This window comes from Herpailurus yagouaroundi, unplaced genomic scaffold (genome assembly GCF_014898765.1).
Source record: "Herpailurus yagouaroundi ecotype Mexico unplaced genomic scaffold, PumYag 182, whole genome shotgun sequence".
Classification (NCBI taxonomy): domain Eukaryota; kingdom Metazoa; phylum Chordata; class Mammalia; order Carnivora; family Felidae; genus Herpailurus; species Herpailurus yagouaroundi.
Genome location: NW_024412413.1, coordinates 40,845,766 through 40,871,395, shown reverse-complemented (window position 1 = coordinate 40,871,395; position 25,630 = coordinate 40,845,766). Strand labels below are relative to the sequence as shown.

The following is a 25,630-nucleotide window of genomic DNA, read 5'->3' as shown; positions in this document are numbered from 1 at the left end:
AAGCCACTCTCCTTGCCCTCAACCATGACTTTGTGACTGAAATTGCTTTGTAAGCAGATCAACTGCTGTACAATGGAAGCATGCTAGTAGTAAACACAGTGTAGAAGAATTAAAGTTTGCTTGGAAATCACAGGAGGCTTCATAGAGAAAATGGCATTTCAACTGAATGTAAACCCACTACTCAAACTCTACTGTATCGCATAATTAATGAAAAGTGGTAGGATGAAACACTTTTGGAGATAGAAGCTAGAACAACAAAAAAAATCCTGCAATTAAAAACCATAAATATTTTATAAATGGAAGAGAATATTTTAACATAAAATTATAAAATTATTTTTAGTATGTTGATGTTGTTATATAGTTAGGGTTTTCCAATTCAGAAGTCCCTTTAAAGACTGGTTCTTTTTTCTTGGTAATAATTTTTTTTCCAGGGAAATGCTGAATAAATCTTTGTTGAAATACACTCCATTGCTTTCTGTCAATGACCCTGAAGTACTACAGAATTTACACTTGAGTGGTTGCCATGCTCAAACTTGACAGGTAGTGTAGTGTGTTTGTTGATTAAAAAAAAAAAAAAAAAAGTATGGTGTAGGTCTATATGGTTTTGTGTTTATTTAGTTTTGAGGAGAAATTAATTGGTTTGACATATTGATAGCAAAGCGCAAAACCTACCCAGCTGACTCTTAGTATTTTCAAAATTATTATTGCAAATGTCATTGTGTCAAGTATATATTAAAGGTATCTGTATCTCCTTATGTGCATTATTTGAATTGCCATAAATAATGGAAATAGAAAACAAAGCTATCCTGAAACAGGATATTTTTTAAAGTGGTGCTTTCCTTTTGTTTTCAAATGTTATGTAGTTTTCCCTTAGAAACAAGAAGCATATCCAGAAGTTTTTACACAATGATTTCTTGGATAGCTAAGGTTACTTCATTTTTCTCTTCATTCAATAATTGTTATTAGTCTTAAGAAATATTTAATAAAGTACTTAGATTTTATACTTTGTCATATATTGTTAAAAGGTTTGCCAATTTTTAGGTTGGAAGAGAGCAATATGTCTATCGCATGAGAGTTTTTACAGTGCCTAAATACATCTACTGTGTCATCCTGTATATATGAATGTTCACGGGTCTCAACACTGAGATCAACACTTTACATTTTCTACATTGATTACAAGTGGCAAACATGACTCCAGAATTTGCATTTCAGTACTATATAAAAATGTTGAGTTTGCTTAACCTTTTTTTTTAATTAACATTTTTAAAATGTTTGTAATCTTGAGGTTCTTGAAAATGGGACCAAATGTATATGAAATTTAATTTAGAATTCAGAGTGAGGTTGTGGTAGGGGAAGGATTTAGAACTTGGTGTAAGACCTGTCCAATAAATCAAAGTGATGTCTTAGGGGACTGAGAGACATAAGTGGGGGTGGCACCAAGGATCTAAAGCATGTATAATCATCTATTCATGGTGTATCCAGAGTCTAACTGGACCATTACTGTCAGCATAAGAACTTGGTGGATATCACTGGATAGTAATGCATGAGGGAGTGTGATGTGCTGGTACCTGGAGGAAGAATTTATACTCTTGAAACACTATGGCATACCTCAGGCAGTTGTTCCAACAGCATTGTCCTAGAAACACTCAGATACTGGCAAAATTTTGTAATATCTACAGTTATGTTTTCTAAACAGCCATAATATATGTAATCAAAGACTCAAGAAGATATACATTGTTTATATGGCTATTTCTTATTTTAACTTGTAATAAAACAAGCTAACAAAAAAGTATATTGTTAAATGATTTGGACTAAGAAGATGTTTTTATAGAAATCAAAAATAATGTCACCTTAGTAGACAACATTCTCATAACTGGAATTGAATTGGGGTTGGCACACAGTACTACAGGAATTGTTGGTGAACCCATGTTCATTTATTTATTTGTTTGCCTATTCGTTTGTTTGTTTGTTGTTAGTTTATTTTGAGAAAAGGGGAGTGAGCAGGGGAGGGGTAGAGAGAGAAGGAGAGAGAGAATCCCAAACAAGCTCTGCACAGTCAGCACCAAGCCAGGAGATCATAACCTGGGCTGAAACCAAGAGTCAGACACTGGGGCACCTAGGTGTCTCAGTTAGTTAAACATCCAACTCTGGCTCAGGTCATGATCTCAGTTTGTGAGTTTGAGCCCTGCATCAGGCTCTGTGCTGACAGCTCAGAGCCTAGAGCCTGCTTATGATTCTGTGTCTCCCTCTGTCTCTGGCCCTCCCCCACTCATGCTCAGTATCTCTCTCTCTCTCTCTTCTCTCTCTCTCTCTGTCTCTCTCTCTCTCTCTCTCTCAAAAGTCAATAAACATGGAAAAAAAATTTTTAAAAGTTGGACACTTTCTGACTGAGCCACCAGGGGACCCTCATTTATTTCATTAATGGAATATTTAATGAGCTAGCAAATTGAGATTGAGGTTACTATTGAATGCCTGAAGTATAGGAATTAGTTATTTATTGAAAGAAAATCTCCTTCTTACAGGTACAGGTATAAGTAGGACAGTTGACCTTGCAATATGAATTGTTGAAGAGCCTGACCAAATACCTCCTGTATGAATTGCTAATACACCCAAAATAGGATTGTGTTGAAAAATTACCTGTAAATAGGACTAGCATTTTTAAATCTGCAAACTTATTTTAACTATTTTTCAGTTAATATTTCAGAATTCTTCATTGTAAAAAGCAGAAAGAAACAAAAAAGACCTTGAATGTATAACACATTTGTTTTCAATCAGGTCTACTTTTTTTTATTATTATTATTTTATTTATTTATTTTTGAGAGAGAGAGAAAGAGAGAGAGAGAGAGTCAGAGAGTGAAAGAATCCCAAGCAGGCTCAGCATTGTCAGTGCAGAGCCTGACGTGGGGCTCGGACTCACAAACCATGAGACTGACCTGAGCTGAAATCAAGGGTCGGACGCCTAACCGACTGAGCCACCCAGGCGCACCTCAAACAGTTCTACTTCTAAGTGTAAATCCAGAGGTCAACATGAGGGTCAGAGCTACAAGTGCACTACCAGATAAGTAAAATAGATACCTGGCCCCACTGAGTTATTGAACATTTAAAATATACATAGCAGGGGTGCTTGGGTAGCCCAGTAGGGTAAGGGGCTGACTCTTGGTTTCAGCTCGGGCCATGATCTCACAGTTCATGAGTTTGAGCCCCTCACAGCTGCTGGTATGGAGCCTGTTTTGGATTCTCAATCTCTCCCTCACTCTCTAACCCCTCCCCTGCTCACGCTGTCTATCTCAAAATAAATAAACTTGAAAAAATAAAATAAAAATATATATAGTAAAAGGCATGCCAAAAAATCATTTTCCTCTTAGAATACTTAGTAATCTTGTGTATATCTAAATTGTAATTTGTCAACAGGCTAATTGGCTACGTTTTTTGTTTTTCCCCTACAGCTCTGAGTTTTGACATATGTATCAAATCATGTATGTCCACTATAAATCTTCCCACACTTCTGACCACTGGCCATCACTGATCATCCTGTGTATCTGTAGTTTTGCCTGTTATAAAATGTCACATAATTGGAATGTATGTGAATGTTCTTAACAGCTTCGATCATAGTATTTCAGAACTGGGAACAATCCAATGTGTAAATGCAATCTGTGTGATAACATCCACAGATCTGCAATTTATAGAGCTGTCCTAGATCGTTGAGAAGAATTTAGCAGAGTGACAGATCTGTAACTTGGAGGAGAAAAAAAGTTGCCCTTTTATAAGGACTATCATCAAGAATTCTTAGCACATCTTAATGAAATTAAAAATGAAAGGAGGGAGAAAATATATTGATGAGGCTTGAGACCTACTACTCAGAGCCAATTATAAGAGTAAATTATCATTTTTTTCAGGAAAAAGAACTCTATTTTATGAAGCTTTTCAACTTAATTAAGTGTGCCATAATAAACAAGATTAATTGCATCCTGGCTAGGGAGAATTCTGGTATCTACAAAATCAAAGATGAAAGTCAAAATCACAGAATAGATTCTGGAAATAATGTTGTCATCAATCAAAATTTGTTCCTTTAAGTTTGTTTACCAAAAAAATATGTTAAACAACATTTTCTCAAAATCTACGTTTATTATTGGATTCAATTCAATTTAGCATTACTGGATCGAAGCAGCATTTTCAAAAGTAAAATTGTTTCCTTCATTTAACAAGCATCTACTAGTCATCTGTTCAATAGTAGACACCATGGTAAGTGGTAGGATTATAAAGATAAATCAAATACAGTCCCTGGCTTCAGGTAATTCAAATCATGATCAAGAATATAGAAAAGTACAAAAAAATGTGTATCACAGGCAATATACGCTACAATACAGTGATTAACCTAGATTTCATCTGATCACTCTATGACCTTCCTATTGTGAAATAATTCTTCAACTCCGCAAGTAAGTGAGAGTAGCTTTGACATGCCATACATACATTTAACACACACTTCTTTTACAACACTTACCATTTTATATTGTAATCACTTGTTTAAGTTTTTGTCTCCAACAATAAACACTGAGTTCTTCAAGAAGGGGGGCTATAATTTATTCATCACTTAATGAATAAGAGCAGATACTTACTAATAGCTTTATGGAAGGAAGGACAAGCAGAGGCAGTGGATATGTGGAACAAAAGGGTGGCCCAAAAGGGTGTCACCTGTGGCCAGGGGGATTTTCAAGGTTTAGAGACAACTAAGAATGGAGCCAAATGAGAGAAGAGAGGCAATGACACTTACATTTCATGGCAGAAAGGTTAATAGGTAATGTCAATAACTGAAAGGGAGAAGAATTTTTAAAGAGAAATTATGTAATCTAGGCAGAGTGATTTGAAATGTTGACAGGACATCCACGACAAACTGTCCAGTAGAAGGCTGGAAATGCTGATCTGGTAGTCAGGAATAAGTCTGATTAAAGATGTGAATCTAAGTGTCCTAATGATACAGGTGGTATTGAAGTTGTGGAAGACTAGGGAATTTCCAAGAAGAAAGTAAAAGATGAGTTAAGATTAGTTTCTGAATATTGAGGAATTCAAAAGAATCCCAAATAATAAGAAAAGGTAACGGGTTTGGAGGGATCTGTGAACTTTGCAAAGAGCCTGTGAAGACTCATCATTGATCTATTTCAAGAGAGAAGGGGTGAAGAGACGGGAGGCAGGGGAGCATAATGCTAATCAGCTTTGGGACGAATTCCTGCGTTCAAATCCCAGCTCCATCACAGGCTCTTAGGCTCATCATTTAACCAACCTGAGCCTCTTAATCTTTTTAAAGCTTGTCTCAATAGTTTTGAGCATTATATAATATAAAGTAATTGGAAGAGTGGGACACATAGTAAGCATTCAATTCATGGATTAATTGACCTCTGTAAAAACAATTTCAGTATTAGGAGAAAGAGTTTGGAATACAAAGGAAGAAGAGAAATAACACTATGCTTCTGGAATTTGAGGAAAATGACTTCTTTTGAAGTTTTGATTTTAATTCCAGTTAATTCACATACAGTGTTACATTAGATTCAGGTGTACAATACAGTGATTTAACAATTCTGTACATCACCTGGTGCTCATCACAAGTGTACTCATTAATCCCCATCACCTATTTCATCCCCCTACCTATCTTCCTTCTGATAACCATCAGTTTGTTCTCTAGTTAAAAATTCTTTTCTTGGTCTCTCTTTCTCTCTTTCTCTCTCTTTTCCCCGTTTGCTCATTTGTTATGTTTCTTAAATTCCACATATGAATGAAATCATGGTCTCTGACTGACTTATTTGCTTGTGTAGGGTAGTTCTATTTTTTCACTTTTTGAGGAACCTCCGTACTGTTTTCCTGAGTGACTGCACCAGTTTGCATTCCCACCACCAGTGCACGTGGGTTCTTTTTTTCCCATATCCTTGCCAACCCTTGTTGTTTCTTGTGTTGTTGATTTTAGCCATTCTGATAGGTGTGAAGTGCTATCTCATTGTAGCTTTGATTTGCATTTCCCTGATGGTAAGTGATGATGAGCATCTTTTCATGTGTCTCTTGTCCATCTGGATGTCTTCTTTGGAGACATGTCTGTTCATGTCTTCTGATTATTTTTAATAAGATTATTTCTTTATTGAGAGTTGAGTTTTATAAGTTCTCTATATATTATGGATAGTAACCCTTTATTGATTATGTCATTTGCAAGTATCTTTTCCCTTCTGTAGGTTGCCTTTTGTTTTAGTTTTGTTGATTGCTTCCTTTACTGTGCAGGAGCTTTTTATTTTCATGTAGTCCCAATAATTCATTTTTTTCTTTTATTTCCCTTGCCTTAGGAGACCTATCTAGAAAAAAAAGTTACTACAGCCAATGTCAAAAAAGTTACTGCTGTGCTCTCTTCTAGAATTTTTATGGTTGCAGGTCTCACATTTAGGTCTTTAATCCATTTGAGTTTATTTTTGTTTGTCATGTAAGAAAGTGGCCCAGTTTCATTGTTTTGCATGTGTCTGTCCAGTTTTTCCAACACCATTTGTTGAACAGACTCTTTTTTCCAATTGCATAGTCTTTCTTATTTTGTGAAAGGTTAATTGACTATATAATTGTGAATTCATTTCTGGGTTTTTATTCTGTTCTATTGATGTATGTGTCTATGTGCCAGTACCATACTGTTTTCATTACTACAGCTTTGTAATATAACTTGAAGTCTAGAATTGTGAGGCCTCCAGCTTTGCTTTGCTTTTTCAAAATTGCTTTGGCTATTCAAGGTTTTTTGTGGTTCCCTACAAATTTTAGGATTGTTTGTTCTTTGAAAAGTGCTGTTGGTATTTTGTTAGGGATTGCAATAAATCTGCATATTGCTTTGGGTAGTATAGACATTTTAACAATAGTTCTTCTTCCAATCCATGAGCATGGAATGTCTTTCCATTTCTTTGTGTCATCTTCAGTTTTTTTCCCAGTGTTTTATAGTTTTCAGAGTACAGGTCTTTCACCTCTTTCATTACATCTATTCTAGGTATCTTACTATTTTTGGTGCAATTGTAAATTGGATTGTTTTCTTATTTTCTCTTTCTGCTTCTTCATTATTGGTGTGTAGAAATGCAACAGATTTCTGTACATTGATTTTGTATCCTGTGACTTTACTGAATTTGTTTATCAGTTCTGGCAGTTTCTTGGTAGTCTTTTAGGTTTCCAGTATATAGTATGATGTCATTTGTAAATAGTGCAAGTTTTACTTCTTCCTACCAATGTGAATTCCTTTTATTTCTTTCCATTGCCTGCTTGCTGTGGCTAGGACTTCCAGGACTATGTTGAATGAAAGTAGTGAGAGACAACATCCCTGTCTTGTTCCTGACCTCAGGAGAAAAGCTCTCAGTTTTTCCCCCATTGAGTATGGTGTTAACTGTGGATTTTCATATATGGCCTTTATTATGTTGAGGTATGTCCCCTCTAAACCTACTTTGTTGAGGGTTTTTATCATGAATGGATAGTTTGTCAAATGCTTTTTCTGCATCTATTAAAATGATCATATGGGTCTTATCCTTTCTCTTATTAGTGTGATGTATCACAATGATTGATTTGCAAATATTGAACCACCTTTGCAACCCAGGAATAAATCCCTCTTGATAGTGGTGAATTATTTTTTAAATTTATTCTTGGATTTGGTTTGCTGGTAATTTTTTTGAGAATTTTTGTATCTATATTCATCAGAAATATTGGCCTGTATGCCTGAGTGGCTCAGTTGATTAGGCATCTGACTCTTGATATCAGCTCAGGTCATGATCTCATAGTTCATAGATCAAGCCCTAAGTCAGTCTTTTTCCTGACAGTGTGGAGCCTGCTTGGTATTCTCTCTCTCCCTCTCTTTCTGCCCCTCCCTTGAGGGGGATTTCTTAAATATTTCTTAAAAAAAAGAAATATTGGCCTGTAGTTCAATTTTTGTGTGTGTGTGTGTGTGTGGTGTCTTTATCTGGTTTTGTTATCAGGTGAATGCTGACCTCATAGAATGAATTTAAAAGTTTTCCTTCCTTTTCTATTTTTTGGAATAGTTTGAGAAGAGTAGGTGTTAACTCTTATTTAAAGTGTTCAGTAGAATTTGCCTATGAAGCCATCTGGTCATGGACTCTTTTTATTAGAATTTTTTTTTTATTACTGGTACAATTTCATTGCTGGCAATTGGTCTGTTCAAATTTTCTATTTCTTCCTGTTTCAGTTTTGGTAGTTTATATGTCCCTAGGAATTTATCCATTTCATTTAGCTTGTCCAATTTGTTGGCATATAGTTTTTCATAATACTCACTTAAAATTATTTGTATTTCTGTAGTGTTGATTGTTATTTCTTCTTTCTAATTTGTAATTTTATTTATTTAGATCCTTTGTCTTTTTTTATTGATAAATCTTGCTAGAGGTTTATCAATTTTATTGATTTCTTTTTTCAAAGAACCAGCTTCCAGTTTCATTGATGTGTTCTATTGAGTTTTTTCCTTTTATATCATTAATTTCTGTTCTAATCTCTCTTATTTCCTTACTTCTGATGGTTTTAGCTTTTTTTTGTTGTTGTTCTTTTTCTAGCTCCTTTAGGTGTAAGATTAAGTTGTTTATTTCAGATTTTTCTTGCCTCAGGAGGTAGACCTGTGTTGCTATAAAATTCCCTCTTAGAATTGCTTTTGCTGCATCCCAAAGGTTTTAGACTGTTGTGTTTTCATTTTCATTTGTTTCCATGTTCTTTTTGTTTCTTCTTTTATTTCCCAATTGCCCTATTCATTGCTTAGTAGCATGTTGTTTAAACTCCATGTATTTTTGTCTTTCCAGATTTTTTCTTGTGATTGATTTCTAGTTTCATGGAGTTATGTTCAAAAAAGATGCATTGTATGACTTCAGTCTTCTTGAATTTGTTGAGACTTGTTTTGTGGACTAATATGTGATCTATTCTGGAGAGTATTCCATGTGCACTTGAAAAGAACATGGATTCTGCAATTTTAGGGTGGAATGTTCTACATATTTCTGTTAAATCTATAGGGTCCGTCCAATGTGTCATTCAAAGCCATTGTTTCCTTGTTGATTTTCTTTTTAGATGAACTGTCCATAGATGTGAGTGGGGTGTTAAAGTCCCATACAATACTATTATTGTATTATTGTCAATTATTTCCTTTATGTTTGTTATTAACTGATTTATGTATTTAGGTGCTTTCATATTGGGTGCATAAATATTGGATTTATGTCGTTATATCTTCTTGTTGGCTTGTCCCCTTTACTATTATATTGTGCCCTTCTTTGTCTCTTGTTAGAGTCTTTTGTTAAGGTCTTGTTTGTCCAATGGAAGTATTGCTGTTCTATTTTTTTTTTTTTGACATCCATTTGCATGTTAAATATCCCCTCACTTTAAATAGGCAGGTATCTTTAGCTCTAAAACGACTCTCTTGTCGGCAGCATATAGATGGGCCTTGTTTTCTTTATCCATTCTGTCACCCAGTATCTTTTGATTGGAGCATTTAGTTCATTATATTCAAAATGATTATTGATAGATGTGTGCTTATTGCCATCTTATTACTTGTTTGTGGTTATTTCTGAAGATTTTCTCTGATCCTTTCTTCTCTTGCCCTCTTTCATGGTTTGCTGGTTTTCTTTAGTGATGTATTTGGATTTCTTTCTCTTTATTCTTTGCATATTTCTTAGTGGTTTTTGATTTGTGGTTACTAGTAGGTTTATATATAATATCTCCCGCATATAGCAGCCTTTATTAAGTTGATGGCCATTTAAGTTTGAACCCATGTTTAAGGTACATGTCGTTATGTTTTGCATCCTTTTCATTTTGTGACTTCCTTGACTGCATTTTTACTGCTTTTGTGTTTTCTACTTTCATACTGTCATTTTTGGTCTTTCCTTTCCACTGACAGTGTCCCCTTTAGTATTTCTTGCAAGGCTGATTTCGTGATCATGAACTCCTTTAGTTTTTATTTGTCTGGGAAACTACTTATCTCTCCTTCTATTCTGAATTACAGCCTTGCTGGGTAGAGTATTCTTGGCTTCAGATTTTTCCCATTCAGCACTTTGAATATATCATGCTAGTCTCTTCTGGCTTGGAAAGTTTCTGCTGAAAAATATGCTTGTAGCCTTATGAGATTTTCCTTGCAGGTAACTGTCTTCCTTTTTCTTTCTGCTTTTAAGGAGTTTTCTTAATCACTACATTTTGCCATTTTAATTACAATATGTCTTGGTGTAGACCTGCTTTTGTTGATTTTGTTGTGGGTTCTTTCTGTGCCTCCTCGATTTGGATATCTGCTTCCTTCTCCAGATTAGGGAAATTTTCAGCTATTACTTCTACAAATAAATTTTCTGCCCCCTTTCTCTTCGTTCAGGACTCCTACAATACAAATGTTATTATATTTGTTGGAGTCACTGAATTCTCTAAGTCTATTCTCATTTTGCATAATTCTTTTTCCTCTCTTTTGTTCAGCTTGATTACTTTCCATCACTCTCTTCTAGGTTACTGATTCATTCCTATGCTTCTTCCAGCCTGTTGTTCATTCCATCATTAATTCTTATTTCACTTATTGAGCCCTTTATCTCTGCTGTTATTCCTTATTTCTGTGTTAATGGTTTCACTGATGCCTTTTACTCTTTTTCTCAAGCCCATCGAGTATCTTTATGAACATTACTTTAAATTCTCTATCAGGCATGTTCCTTATATCTGTTTCCCTTAAATCTCTGGCCACAGCTTTGTTCTGTTTTTTCATTTGGAACAAATTCCTCTGTCTACTGATTTTATCCAAGTCTCTTCCTACTTCTGTGTGTTAGAAAAATCAGCTAGTCTCCTGCTATTAAAGATAATGGCTTTATGAAGAAGAGGTTCTCTAATGCCCTGTAGTATGATGTTCTCTGTCTCTCAGGGCCTGTTGCTTTAGGGAGTGTCTCGAATGTATGCTGTGTGCACCCTGCTGTTATGTCCTCGCCACTTTATCCTTCAGACCAGTCATCTGCAGAGGTTCTCTTTGTTTATTGCGGGAAGTATTTGGTCCCTGTCCAGAATGTGGTGAGTTTTAACTAGATGTGCTCTGGTCTGCTTGTGAAATGAGACCTATTGCCACTGTTGCCGGAACTGACGCTCTGCGAAACTCCAGGGTTGAAAGGCACAGTATGGAAAGGTGTTTCATCCAGTCTTCTGAGAGAGGGGCCTTCCACGTGGGGACAGAGACAAGTGTAACTGTGAGGGGTGGTTCCACCTAGCGGGGGAATTGGACTGGGGAGAGGGGCTTGGTGTATGGAAGTTAGGTAGCAAGTGTGGACACTACACTGGTTTCCACAGGTGGCTCTGTGCTTGTGCAGAGGAGCAGGAAAAGGAAATGGTGCTAGCTAGTCCCTTTGCTCCTGAAGGCGTCTCTCCATGAATGCTGCCTCTCTGGGACACACTCCAAGAAGAGCAAATGACCTCCACGCTGTGTGCCCCAGGCACTTTTCAGATTGCTGTTTCCATGCTATATGGCCCCAGGCTGTATGCCCTCCCCTCTCAATAAGAGCAGTGCAGTGCCCTCTGGGTTCTCCCTGAGGCAAGCCCAATGACCTTTAAAACTCTAGGCTCTCAGCCCTGCTGGTTGCAAGAACTTCTGAAATTCAGCCACTCTTGGCTTCCAAACCAGTTGTTATGGGGAATTGTCTCTCCTGTGCACACACCTGTGTGCTACTCTGTCTCTCCCACTTCCCTGTGACTGCGCTCCCTTCCCACCACAGTAGCTACAATTGATTTCTCTCATGTCTCTGCACTTTCTACCTTCATTGATGAGGCCTCTTCTCTGCCTTTAGTTGTAGAGTTTGCTCTGTCGGTCTTCAGGTCATTTTCTGGGGTAGTTAGCATGATTTGGTAGTTATCTAGCTGTATTCAGGGATCAAGGTGAGCCTAGGGTCCTCCTACTTTGCTGCCATCTTCCTCCAAACTACAGGAAGGTTACTTTAGGATAAAACAGAATTTCTAAGTAGCCCTGAGAAATCATAACAATGATTTATTTTATATAATCAAACGTATTGTATATAATAAAATATGTATTATATTAGTCATTATAATTAGCTGACTTTCTTGTATTTTTCAAAAAAAAAGAATGGAGAAAACATATATTTAAGTAATATAAAGTCAAGACAGATATGGAAGATTATGAGGGTGGCAAGAACTAGAAGAGTAATGGTTGCACTATTATTTTAGTGTTCCTTTTGCTTCAGCACCTTTGCATCTTGCATCGCTTGGCAAAGAGCTCACTAAAATGAAAAAAACAACAACAACAACACAACAAGGCTGGTAAAAATGCATAAGAGGAACTCTCTATAAAGTTTACATAAAAATTAGGAATCAGTAGATTTTAGCTTGCTGGAAATATGGAATATTGTGGTCAAAAAATGTGATTGCAGAATTTGAGATCTTGGAAGAGATGGAAAAGTATAAGGTATTATAAAATAGTTTATGGAAGTGATTCATTTGCTTCTCACACAACACTATGAGCTAGTAAAGTCAGAATAACAAGTGAACATACTAGCTGTGTGTGAACCTCTAAAGAAGACTCACATGAAAGACTTTAATTTTTTTATTGGGCATAATTGACATGTAGAGTTATATGAGTTTTAGGTGTATAACATAAAGACTTTAATTTTATGACTCTATTTGTCTTTTTATTACACTAAGCTAAATTTGGAAAATTTTTCTTTATGTTCTTATAATGATCTATGATATTTAACTTATTAATTAGATATATTTTACTATACTTTTTTTTTTGAGAGAGAGAGGCAGTGTGAGCAGGGGAGGGGTCGAAGAAAGGGAAAAAGAGAATTTTTTTTAATGCTTCTTAATGTTTATTTATTTTTGAGAGAGAGACAGAGACAGAGCATGAGCAGGGGAGGGGCAGAGAGAGAGAGAGAGTCACAGAATCTGAAGCAGGCTCCAGGCTCTGAGCTGTCCTCACAGAGCCTGACGCCAGGCTCCAACTCATGAACCATGAGATCATGACCTGAGCCAAAGTCGGACACTTAACCAACTGAGCCACCCAGGTGCCCCTACTTTTCTATTTCTAGATTGCAATGTTTTTATATTGTTTGGGATTCTGTCACTTATATCATCTAAACCACCAAGCTATTGTGTTCATCTGAGATTTTAAATGGTTGTAAAATATAAGTGATGGTTATGATTACCATAAGAGTTGTGGCATTTGACTTTATAGTCACTGATGCTAAGATTGACAGTGGAAGAGGCTATTAATAGAAATACTGATTCTGGACACACCTGGGTGGCTCAGTTGGTGGAGCATCCAACTCTTGGTTTAGGATCAGGTCATGATCTCATCGTTTGTGAGATGGAGCCCCATGTCAGTCTCCACACTCACAGCATAGAGCCTGCTTGCAATTCTCTCTCTCCCTTTCTTGCTGCCCCTTCCTGCTTGTGATCTCTCTCTCTTTCTCAAAATAAATAAATATATATATATATATATATATATATATATATAAATTGCCTGGAGAGTAAATCTTAAAAAGTTCTCATCACAAGACAAAAATTTGTAACAGTGTGGTGATGGATATTCCCTAAACCTATGGTGGTAATCATTTTGCAAAATATACCTATATCAAATCATTATTTGTATACCTAAAAGTGATATAAGGTTGCATGTCAATTATATCTCAATTAAAATATGGTCATTGATAACAATCTGACTTATAAATATCTTTGGTAATCATGATGCTTTATGCTATCAGTAGCTAATGTTGCAAACAAAATACAGCAGGGGCGGGATCACCATTAACAGTGTGTATACCAAAGTAGGAAAAGTATCAGTTCCTCTGTGGTTTGCTTATGCTTTCATTAAGGATATTCTCTTGGGGCACCTGGATGGCTCAGTCGGTTAAGTCTCCAACTTTTGATTTCAGCTCAGGTTCGTGGTTCGTGAGCTGGAACCCCGTGTTAGGCTCTGCACTGAGCACGGAGCCTGCGTGGAATGCTCTCTTCTTCTCTCTCTGCCCCTCCCCGGCTTGACCTCTAAATAAATAAATAAATAAATAAATAAAACTTTAAAAAGCATGTTCTCTTAATATATGGATTACTTGTAGAAGGTTTTTAAAGCGACTTGTCATTTAATGAGACTTAACTTTTGTCTGCCTCTAACATATGTATCCCATGTGGATGACTTTGTTTAACAGAGCACAGGTAAGCAGCAATACATCACAATAGACTGAGAAACAGACAATAAAGAAGAGAACCATGTCCCACTCCTTGGAACTGTGGAGCTGCTCTTCTTCTCATTCAAGTTACCCTGCTTATCCTACATTACTTCTGCATCATCTGGCACATTGACTAAATGAGGTTGCACATGTTAGCCTGCACATGAATATTAATATAGCTTATGTGATTGTTTTCTTCTTTAGATTAAAAACAAATGTATTCAGAATTTCAGATATTTTTCTTACACCCCAATGGATTGCTTTGTCCATCCTGTGTGGCAGGTGCATTTTATTTTGGAATCTATGGCTTTGGTAAAGAGAAGTCTGTGAAGAGGAGGGGTGACATGGCCAGATGTGAATTTTTGATCATTTTTGATCATTGACCCAAATTTAGCCATGAAGTTGTATTGAGAAAGACCAAAGGCAGGAAGGCCAGATAAGAGGGTATTGTCTCTTGTCCAGGCCAGAAATTGTGAGGTATGGCAGGAGTAATGATATGCTAGAAGTGAAACTCAATGTTCAAAAGTTGGTGAATCATTAGAAGTAGTTACTAAGGTAGGAGGAAGAATGAAGAATTACTTTGATTCCTAACTAAAGCACAGTTCTTTTTTTTTTTTCTTTAATTTTCAGAAGAAAGAACAAATTCTTATATGCAATGTTGCTTTTTCCAGGGGAAAAAAAGTCATTGTTAATTTTATTCTTTCCTAATACCATGCTGTATTTGTAGTGGTGTTTTCATTCATTCTAGAGACACTCCCTTGGAGGCCAGATCTGCACTGATTCTTTGCATATATCAGATGAGGTTCAATTCTTATTTAATATGATTCTCCAAAAATGGAAAGTCAATAACTTTTCATCATGAGATTTAAAAAATGAGGATCATCCTTCCAAGACATGATAAGTGTTAGATGGAAATATAGGTGACTTCCTTATGCATCCTGTGTTTAGTTCATTGCTGCTGTGTGTCTTGCCTTTAGCTGGGATGACAGCAGCTCTGTGAGCAGTGGTCTCAGTGACACCCTCGATAATATCAGCACAGATGACTTGAATACGACATCCTCAGTCAGCTCTTACTCTAACATCACTGTCCCTTCCAGGAAGAACACGCAGGTGAGAATTGCCTTCTTTCTTTTTCCAGTGCTTCTGCTGGATTCTCCCCAACCGCCCCCCCCCAAACTATTTATATTGGATTAAAATGTAGCACAGGGGTACCTGTGTGGCTCAGTTGGTTAAGCCTCCAACTCTTGATTTTGGCTCAGGTCATGATCTCATGGTGGTGAGATTGAGTCGCACATCAGGCTGCATGCTGAGCATGGAGTCTGCTTGAGATTCTCTCTCTCTCTCTCTCTCTCTCTCTCTCTCTCTCTCTCTTTCTCTCTCTCTCCTCTCTGCACCCCTCCCCCATTCACATTCTCTTTCTCTCTGTCTCTAAAATAAAATTAAATATATATATATATATATATATATATAGCATGACCCCTTAATCTGAAATAATTGCATAAACTGAAGCAGCTTGTGTATATGTATTTTTTTCTATTGATTATAAGTCAACCCAGAAAGACTTGTTTTTACCATATCTGTTTTTATAATATTGATATTTTTTAACTCAAAAAATATTTTAATAGTCTAACTTTAAATAGTTCTTCATTAATTTTGTATTGATCTCTGAAATAAATTACTACATCTCTTGAGAATCGTAAATCAAGAATGGATATTAGATAATTAAGTTTTATCTTGTCTTACTTTTCCTTGTTATATTTGACATAGAAAATTTCTTCCTCTCTGGAGTATGTAATTGGGGTTTTCTGCACATATTTATTCCGACATTCTCTAATATGTGCAAGTGAGCATTATGTGACTAAAATTAATGAAACTTAAATTAAGAAGGCAGAGATAAAAATAGGAGTCTCTGGGATTCTTTTGAAATATAAATCAGTGCTGCTTTTTTTTTTTAACCAGTTATCTGAAAGTACATTGCAATGCCTATTCACACTTCATAGATTTTTCTGCACAAAGTTTCTTTGTAATATTTTCCTCATAGCTGAAGACAGATTCAGAGAAACGTTCTACAACAGATGAGACATGGGATGCTACCCAGGAGCTGAAGAAAACAGAAGAGGACCTCGACAGCCATGGGGATAGTGGTGGCAAGTGGAAGGCTATTTCCTCAGGACTTCCCGAAGACCCCGAGAAGACAGGGCAGAAGGCCTCCCTGTCCATCTCCCAGACAGGTTCCTGGAGAAGAGGCATGTCTGCCCAAGGGGGAGCGTCATCTAGGCAGAAAGCTGGAACGAGTGCACTCAAGACCCCTGGTAGGCTTGTCATTTCACAGCTGTTATGCAAAAAGGTTTTAATTTATAGCTTCCATTCAGTCTTGGTTCTCTTTAATGATAGCTTTATTTTTTAATTAAATCCTATTCTTCTCTGTATAGTTATTTTTTTCCTATGTAAATTTCACATACTTTACCATAGAAGTCCACATGAATACAACAATTTGGCATTCTCTAGAGAGCACCATCATAATTTGGGGCTATTGAGTGTCTATTCTGCCGCTGTCATTTCTGTTCGTGTGCAAATAAAAGAAGTCTGCCTAATAAAAACAAGATTGCATTCTTTCTGACTTCCTTATGAAAGTTGGGAATATTTATGGTAAGCATACCTCTAATTTTTACTACCACCACTGAGAGGCAAGAACAATCACACTAATCTAATGGGTTGGAATTCTGGACATTTGAAACATCATTTGTGAATTACACTTTATGAAAGAAGAGAGTGAAATAATTCTGCCAAATTTTACCATTTTTTTTCTTCTTTTTAAGATTCTCTCCCTGTTTTTAAAATGGTGCCTAATTTTATGGGCACTTAGTTGGTTAAGTGTCCGACTCTTGATTTCTGCTCAGGTCATGATCTCATAGTTTGTGGGTTCAAGCCCCACGTCAGGCTCTGTGCTAGGAGCACAGAGTCTGGTTGGGATTCTCTCTCTCCCTTTCTCTGCTCCTCCCCTGTTCATGTTCTCTCTCTCTCTCTCTCTCTCAAAATAAATAAATAAAGTTAGAAGAAAGAAAAAAAGGAAACGGTGCCCAATTTTAAATAATGCCACCTGAATTAATGATGTACCAGGGTACTCTAAATATAATAATCTTATATATATTCAAGTGAATTCTTTTTCTGGCACTTAGCTTGATAAGATTAAGTGCTATCCTGATAAAAGAAGAGAATTGTGAGATAAAAGACAATAATAAATTGCAAAAATATGTGTTTGCATTTTATCTCCATCACTCATCACATTTCCTCTAAGAGCCATAATTTTATAGCTTTGTACTCAACCCTCTCAATATATTAATCCATATTTCGGAACTGAAGTAACATAAAGATGTGTTCACATTTTTTACACATGGTTTAGAGAAAGAGTATTACGAAATCGAAGCGTGCCGGCATGCATATTTGTGTATTTCTCGTTAATTAGGGAAAACCGATGATGCCAAAGCTTCCGAGAAAGGCAAAAGTCCTCTAAAAGGATCATCTCTACAGAGGTCTCCTTCAGATGCAGGAAAAAGCAGTGGAGACGAGGGGAAAAAGCCCCCTTCGGGCATTGGAAGATCTACTGCTCCCGGCTCTTTTGGATTTAAGAAGTCAAGCGGGGTAGGCTCATCTACTATGATCACGAGCAGTGGAGCCACAATTACAAGCGGATCGGCAACACTGGGTAAAATTCCCAAGTCGGCTGCCATCGGTGGGAAGTCCGGCGCCGGGAGGAAAACCAGTCTGGACGGCTCTCAGAATCAGGACGACGGCTTGCTGCACGTGAGCTCCAAGTCGTCCCTGCAGTACCGCAGCCTGCCCCGCCCTTCCAAGTCCAGCGCGAGCGGCATCCCCGGCCGAGGCGGCCACAGGTCCAGCACCAGCAGTATTGATTCCAATGTCAGCAGCAAGTCGGCTGGCGCCACCACCTCGAAGCTCAGAGAACCTACTAAGATTGGGTCAGGGCGCTCGAGTCCCGTCACTGTCAACCAAACAGACAAGGAAAAGGAAAAAGTGGCCGTCTCAGATTCAGAGAGCGTTTCTCTGTCAGGGTCCCCCAAATCCAGCCCCACCTCTGCCAGCGCCTGCGGGACACAAGGGCTCAGGCAGCCGGGATCCAAGTATCCTGACATTGCCTCACCTACGTTCCGAAGGTAAGAGTGTGTAAGATGATGCTGGGAAAATAGAGTATGCTATGCCGTAGGAGACATGTAAACCGTGTGTCGATAAAATGTATGTGTCCAAAATCCTATATCCTGAGTATATATACCCTACATGTATATTGTAAGGTATGTATAATCTTAGAATCTTTTATTCAGTTTCTGAGTACAGTGAGTTTTAAAAAGCTGGTCGTGTAAATAACCAGCAAAAAATAAAAAATGGAATTCATTTTGAGAAATGCTCAAGCTTCCCAGTTCCATTCTCATCTAATATTAGCAACATAAAAACAGCATTTATAAGAAACTTAAGAGCAGATGGCAATACCTAGGGGTAGTGATAAACTAAGTGATCGCTTATAAAATTTCCATAGATTTCCATCTCTCCACAATTACAAATAAAGCAAAATGGGCCTTTATGACTGTTGGTATTTGTTTCTAGTGTTTATTATCTTGCTGGCTCTTAATGAGTCAAATGATCATGAACGTAGACGAAATTGTTTTTCTTGTAAAAGATTACATTGGACAGATTGATGTAGTACCCGATCTTGACAGGTTAATGAAAATAAAGGCACGATATCATGGACGGAATTTGAAAACATTTGGATATTTCACACAGGGTTACAACTAAGGAATGAGCTAGGTTTTCTAGCTTCATCGCTTTCCTTTATATGACTGATAAGCAGCATAACTTAGTTTCTATACGAGGACTGTCTTCGAAATTAAATATGTGGAATTGTGCTGTGAGATATCATTGTTTTTAAATACTACTGTGTTTTAAGTGGCAGGGAAATACATGTGGTTAAAGACTTGCGACAAATGGTTGAACCTCTCTGGGTCTGTTTCCTCATCTATGATATGATAGAGTATGATTTATAGTTCATTACGTGTTAAGTATGTTTGATGTTTGTTTTTATTATGATGACCAAACTGGGAAATAAAGGGTCTTGAAACATTTACTTTTACATTTCAAGCAATCTCAGTTACATGATTGTTTGAAAACCTGGAGGTTATATTCCTCAGTAGCAATATTAATTCTGAAAAACTGGCTTTTTGAAATGTTGAATCTCATCCGAAAGAATAATGACTTATCGTGGGAGTAATTATTTCTCTTGCTTAAATAAAAGCCAATAGTGCCCTCCAGTGGCCCATTACCTATGAAACAATTTCTCATATTCGCCATAAAATACTTCACTGTAGGAAATATGGATTTCATTGCAACTTAATTAGTTAGTAATCATTATGCCATTACTCCATATCACTTTATTTCCATATTTACATAAATTCGATGATATCATCTGCTTCATTTACAAAACTAAAATGTTTTCTGAACTGAACTCCAACATCCAAGTTAGCACCACCTCTGTTTCAAATCACTATTATAAATATGTATTTGAATAGCACTGGCAACTGACATAAAACCCTTTGGTCTTTCTTGAGGAAAACGCACACAAACCAACATGTTGCCAACAGTGTCCAATATTGTTTCTAACCAACTGCTCTCTGACAGCCACTCAAGCCACCAGCCACATAACATAACCTCCCGAACCTTGCCTTAAGCATTCCTTTTAGATTTTGAGCAGACTGTTAGAAGAGAGAGAGAAAAAAAATAGAGAGAGAGAGAGAGAGAAAAGAGAGAAAAGATTTTAAGTGTTACGTACCGAATGCGTAGAAGTTGTTTCATTATAATGGCTCTGTAAATAGGTACCAGCAAATGTGCTCAAGCTCTCTTTCTTGAAAGACTCTCATGATCACTTAAACTGTGAAAGCCAGGGACTTTCATGTTTGATCTCCTTTTGTTCTGCCCGCTTCCCCCCACGGCGCGGGCGGCGGCCCAGTACCGACTGACCCTTATGGTCATACGAGACATTTTTTGGCACGACATTAAGAAGTGCAAGCTCGTAACGTTCGTTGACACGGAGACGGGAAGTGCTTGGTGGCTGGGCACACCGAAGCACGCTTGGCTCTGTGTACTGTAACCCTAAATATTGAGTGTGGATGTCGGTTTCTTGGAACAACTGAAGTTGTTATTTGTTTTTCTTTTAGGTTGTTTGGTGCCAAGGCAGGTGGCAAATCTGCCCCTGCACCTAATACTGAGGGTGTGAAATCCTCCTCAGTAATGCCCAGTCCTAGTACCACTTTAGCGCGGCAAGGCAGTCTGGAGTCACCGTCGTCTGGTACGGGCAGCATGGGCAGTGCTGGTGGGCTGAGTGGCAGCAGCAGCCCTCTCTTCAATAAACCCTCAGACTTAACTACAGACGTTATAAGCTTAAGTCACTCGTTGGCTTCCAGCCCGGCGTCGGTTCACTCTTTCACCTCGGGTGGTCTCGTGTGGGCTGCCAATCTGAGCAGTTCCTCTGCCGGCAGCAAGGACACTCCGAGTTACCAGTCCATGACTAGCCTCCATACGAGCTCTGAGTCTATTGACCTCCCCCTCAGCCATCATGGCTCCCTGTCCGGACTGACCACAGGCGCTCACGAGGTGCAAAGCCTGCTCATGAGAACGGGTAGTGTGAGATCTACTCTCTCAGAAAGGTGAGCTTTCCTAGAGGCATCGACGAAGTCTTCGCCGCCTCCTCCCTACGCTGCGCCTACCCTTCTGCCCCACTAAATTCCCTTGAGGTCCATGGGAGAGCCACTCCGCAAGGGAACAGAGGATTCAAGGGATGTGAGATTAACGGGCCTTTTGTTTGCGCATATTACCAAGTATGTAGAAGGGGGGAGAAAAAGCCATCACGGATAGAATAGTTGCATAATTGTTTCTTAATATGAATGCGTACATATATACCAGATAGGCGATTTGAATAAAATTCAAAGCCTGTGTTTGTGTATTAAGTGATGTCTTCTCCAGACATGTTAACGATTTGGCCTGAGCTCCAAGATAACAGAGCTCCTTATGATAATTTGAGTATTTTTAAAGACCGAATGTAAATGGATTTGACAATCATGCTCTGAGCAATATGTTAAGTTTGTTTTATTATCACTTCTCTGGGAAAATAGCAAAAAGATCACTGGAGAATCCTAGCTGAATTGGAAAAAAAAAAGTCAATTGTCAGGTATGAATGCTTAGAGAAAATTAGTAGCAGCAGTGATATTTTTAATAGACCCCTTGAGGTGCCTGGGTGGCTCAGTTGGTTAAGCGACCGACTTTGGCTCAGGTCATGATCTCGCAGTTTGTGGGTTCGAGCCCCGTGTCGGGCTCTGTGATGACAGCTCAGAGCCTGGAGCCTGCTTCAGATTCTATGTCTCCCCCTCTCTCTACCCCTCCCCTGCTCATGCTCTGTGTCTCTCTGTCTCTCCATAATAAATAAACGTTAAAAAAATTAAAAAAAAAAATAGGCCCCTTGAGAATAAATCACATTACAAGGTGTTTCCCATTGGTTTAATGAGATTTTTTTTTAACTTAAAAAGAACATAAGAAGGTATTCCTTACCTAATATACTTACCAGAACGTGTCACTGCTGACCAAAATGCCTTTAGATTCTCTCACCCCAAAAATCCTTTCTCAGATACTTTGGTACTGACTCTTTCCCCCAGGAAAATACCCTGAAATGGCCACTTTCTCCAAGATTAACTTAATGTTATTTGTTTCTTGACACACCTACAACTTTTCAGAAATGGTCTTGGCCATATGTCTTAATTATGTTATTGGGGAAAGCACCACTAGCCGATGAAAAATGCCTCAGATCATTTCCTAAACTTTTGTTCAGTCTGTTAGTCATTCTGACATATCTCCTCTTTTCCAGACTTCCAGCCTTATTCCCAGAATCATTTTTTTAAAGGTCAACTAAGGCTCTTACCACATGGCACTGGTTGTCCCTTAATCCGGGATTTCCCGTTGCTCTTCTGTTTCTCTTGTCTTTGTAAAATGCTGAGCGTTGCTTCCATCCCACCGTACATCCCTGCCCCCTCATGGTACATGGACAGCAATGCCCATAAGACATCCCCCTGACCCAAGAATTTTAGAACTGAAATATTTATGCTTGATAGTTCCTATGGTGGGCTGCTAATTACAAAATAACATTTTTCTGCATAAATAAATAACTGGACCAAGAGACACAAGACAAAGAACTGGGTAATAGAGATTAAACTGTAGGTGTTTGCATCTATATACCTTCTAGTTCTCTCATGATAGATAGCAGGCATAAAGACCAGCTGCATACACAAAAAACAATGGTTGTAAGTACTGTTTCATTTCATTTTCTATCTCAGAAGTTAGGCTTTCTACAGCATCTTAGATTTGAGTTTCTGCCCTTTCAGGCGAATGGGTATCCTCAGATGTCATTTTCAAAACTTTTAACAAGTAAATCAAATTACAGCAAAGCCTTGGTTTGCAAGTATAATTCATTCTGGAAACATGCTTGTAATCGAAAGCACTCCTATCAAATCGAATTTCAAGAACGATTGGCTGAGTTTTGATCATGTGACGTTTGGCATCACGTACTACTCATGTTGCAAGACATCACTTATTTATCAAGTTAAAATGTATTAGAAAGGTTTGCTCGTCTTGCAGAACACTTGCAAAACAAGTTATTCACAATCCAAGGTTTTACTCTATATTGAAAATCTGTTAACAGTCTATAGTTTGTATCTTTGATTGTGTACTCATATGTGAGAAATCCAAATAACACTTTTATAACCAAACTAAGCACCCTGCAAATAGGTGATTTTTTATTAACCCGTATCACCCTCCAAAACACTGATTTTTTTTAAATCATAAATATGGCTGCAACAAGTTGACCCTTGAGCCATCAACCTATTTCTTTGGCATTCAGATATCAAAAATAGTCAAGTAACTATTTATAACCAAGTAACCGTCAGATCAAACCAGATGATAACATTGAGGTTTATAGATATAAATGCAACGTTAGTATTTTACTTTGATTTATATTTTAGCAGTAGCCAATATACATTTTCACTTAGAAATACACCAGCAAATATGCAGTTACTTATTTTCCTTAAGCAAATCTTTTGTTATTATTGTTGTTCAGTTTTTGAAATAGACCAGTTTTACCAATGGAAGTATCCCAGTATTAAAAATATAAATAATTTTTCTAAAATAAATCTTAAATAGACTAATTTTATTTTTTTAATTTTTTTTAATGTTTATTTATTTTTGAGAGAGAGAGAGAGGCAGAGCACAAGCAGGGGAGGGGCAGAGAGAGAGGGAGACCCAGAATCCGGAGCAGGCTCCAGGTTCTGAGCTGTCAGCACAGAGCCCGACGCGGGGCTTGCATCCACAAACCATGAGATCATGACCTGAACCAAAGTCCAACGTTGAACCGACTGAGCCACCCAGGTGCCCCAAAAAGACTAATTTTAGGTAAATGCATATTTTGCCCTGGATTTTTAGTGAAATGTACTGATGAATATTAAATTTGAACAATAAAATACTTTCATAGGTATAATATGTGATATAAATATTAATTAGTTCCTCCTAGTAAATTACTGGATCAAAATAATTTTTGATATGACAGGTTGTACTTTTCCTTTCTTGGAAACAAAACTGCAGGCAGTAGCAATTTATTCTAATCCTTTAAAGTGCATTCAAGAAAGTTTATGATCTATTGAAGAGAAAATTAGATCCTATCAGACATCCTGGCTTAATTCTAATTAAGCAGGGACCAGCATGTTGGGAACACTAAGGAAACCAAAGAGCCATCTGAGAGAAAGTGTGCTAGAGTATAAATATTTAAAACAAAGTAACTAGAATGATATGATAGAGATGTGTATAAGTTCATGCCTTACCTGTTTATCTACAATTTCAAATATTTTATTGATATATTCACATCTCAATGTTATTGAATCAGTCGTTTTTTAATTTAAATCCCTCTTCATTAAAATATCGTAAAATAATAAATAATAACCAAAAGCTCTTCAGTAATTTTCTCTCTAGCTGCCCCAGATCATTGATGGCCCTGGAGCCACAACCAGTTTACGGTTATTTTGTTTGGTTTGTTTTCTTTTTTTGTAAAATAACCAAACTGTAAAAATAATTTTGAGGTGCCTGGGTGGCTCAGTCGGTTGAGCATCAGACTTTGGCTCAGGTCGTTATCTCACAGTTCGTGAGTTCAAGCCCCACATCGGGCTCTCTGCTGACAGCACAGAGCCCACTTTGGATCCTCTGTGCCCCTCCCCTGCTTGTGCTCTCTCTCTCTCTCAAAAGTAAATAAACATTAAAAAAATAATTGAAAGTAGTAACCACCTTTAGAAATTGCTGGCTTGTTTTTACATATCACATGGAGCAAACTTGCCTGCACAATTCTGCACAGCATCTATTGCCTTTAAATAGACAGTACGTGACCTCCTCAGACTGCTGGCTGAGAGCCTTACTTCCCTCGTTCCCACTGCCTGTTGGCCCTGCAAGCAGTGAGTTTGTGACCTTTCGGGATATGTGAGAAGTGTCTACATTATAAAACCATTAATATCCAGATTCAAACAGATGTTTCTACTTCAAGTTTTAACTTATATTGGCAAATTTAAATGCATTTTTTCTGAGGTTTTTTTTTTCCATTAAATTCTCTATGTGCTAGAAACATATACATGTTATACAATTGATAATGTTGGCAAACAATGCCTCTTTTCAATTTCCTCTGCAATGTTAAGCTTTAATAAATTTGCACACAAGACAAAGGTCATCTTTAAAATGGCTTGTGACCATATTAATTCTTTAGCACAACCGTAGTTCATATTTACAGGTTTTTCATATTTGTTCAATACGATTCCTTTTTGTTTGCCTATCCACACTATTCAAAAAACTTCTGTAGTCAAAACGTACACTAGAACTAGCCTCTACATAACTGAGTAATTACCTTAGGTGGACATTCCCTATAAATAAAGTCATCTAACGCCTTTGGTGGCTTTCTACAGCAGTGCTAAATAATGGAGTACCCACAGAAGAAAACATTTTAGCTTTGATTTTGAGTGATTGATTTTCAAGTCGATGTGTTTGCATTTGTGTTATATCATTCCCATCATGCATATCCTGTGTATTTAATTTTGATCATTGGGGGTTCTACTGGAAGAGAGCTATTATTCTGCAAATTCAAATTAATTTTATTCTTTGGTTATCCACATGCCAGAGATTATAACAGAAATCCCTAGACTTGTCCCGTTTACCTGTGGACACCCTCTTCTATTTTTAGAGAGGCCATTTCTCATTTTCTCCAGACACATCCTTTCATCTCTTTCTATGACCGATTGAGATTCTTTAAAATAATGACTGATACAATGTATAACCTTTGAAATACCTAACTTATAATTTCCAAAAGATGGCAT

The 25,630-nt window shown here is 37.4% G+C and overlaps 1 protein-coding gene across 7 annotated transcripts in view; it reads left to right on the top strand.

Moving 5' to 3' along the window:
* Window positions 1-25,630, top strand: part of NAV3 (neuron navigator 3) — a 600,880-nt gene that overhangs the window by 492,257 nt on the left and 82,993 nt on the right. For 5 of the 7 annotated variants that reach the window (XM_040491360.1, XM_040491363.1, XM_040491359.1 and 2 more), the window contains exons 13-16: window positions 15,152-15,284; window positions 16,216-16,486; window positions 17,641-18,349; window positions 20,399-20,887. In XM_040491360.1, coding sequence (XP_040347294.1) covers window positions 15,152-15,284; window positions 16,216-16,486; window positions 17,641-18,349; window positions 20,399-20,887 — 1,602 coding nt within the window. The remainder of the gene's footprint in view (window positions 1-15,151; window positions 15,285-16,215; window positions 16,487-17,640; window positions 18,350-20,398; window positions 20,888-25,630) is intronic. The other 2 variants (XM_040491362.1, XM_040491361.1) reach the window with 1 other exon arrangement.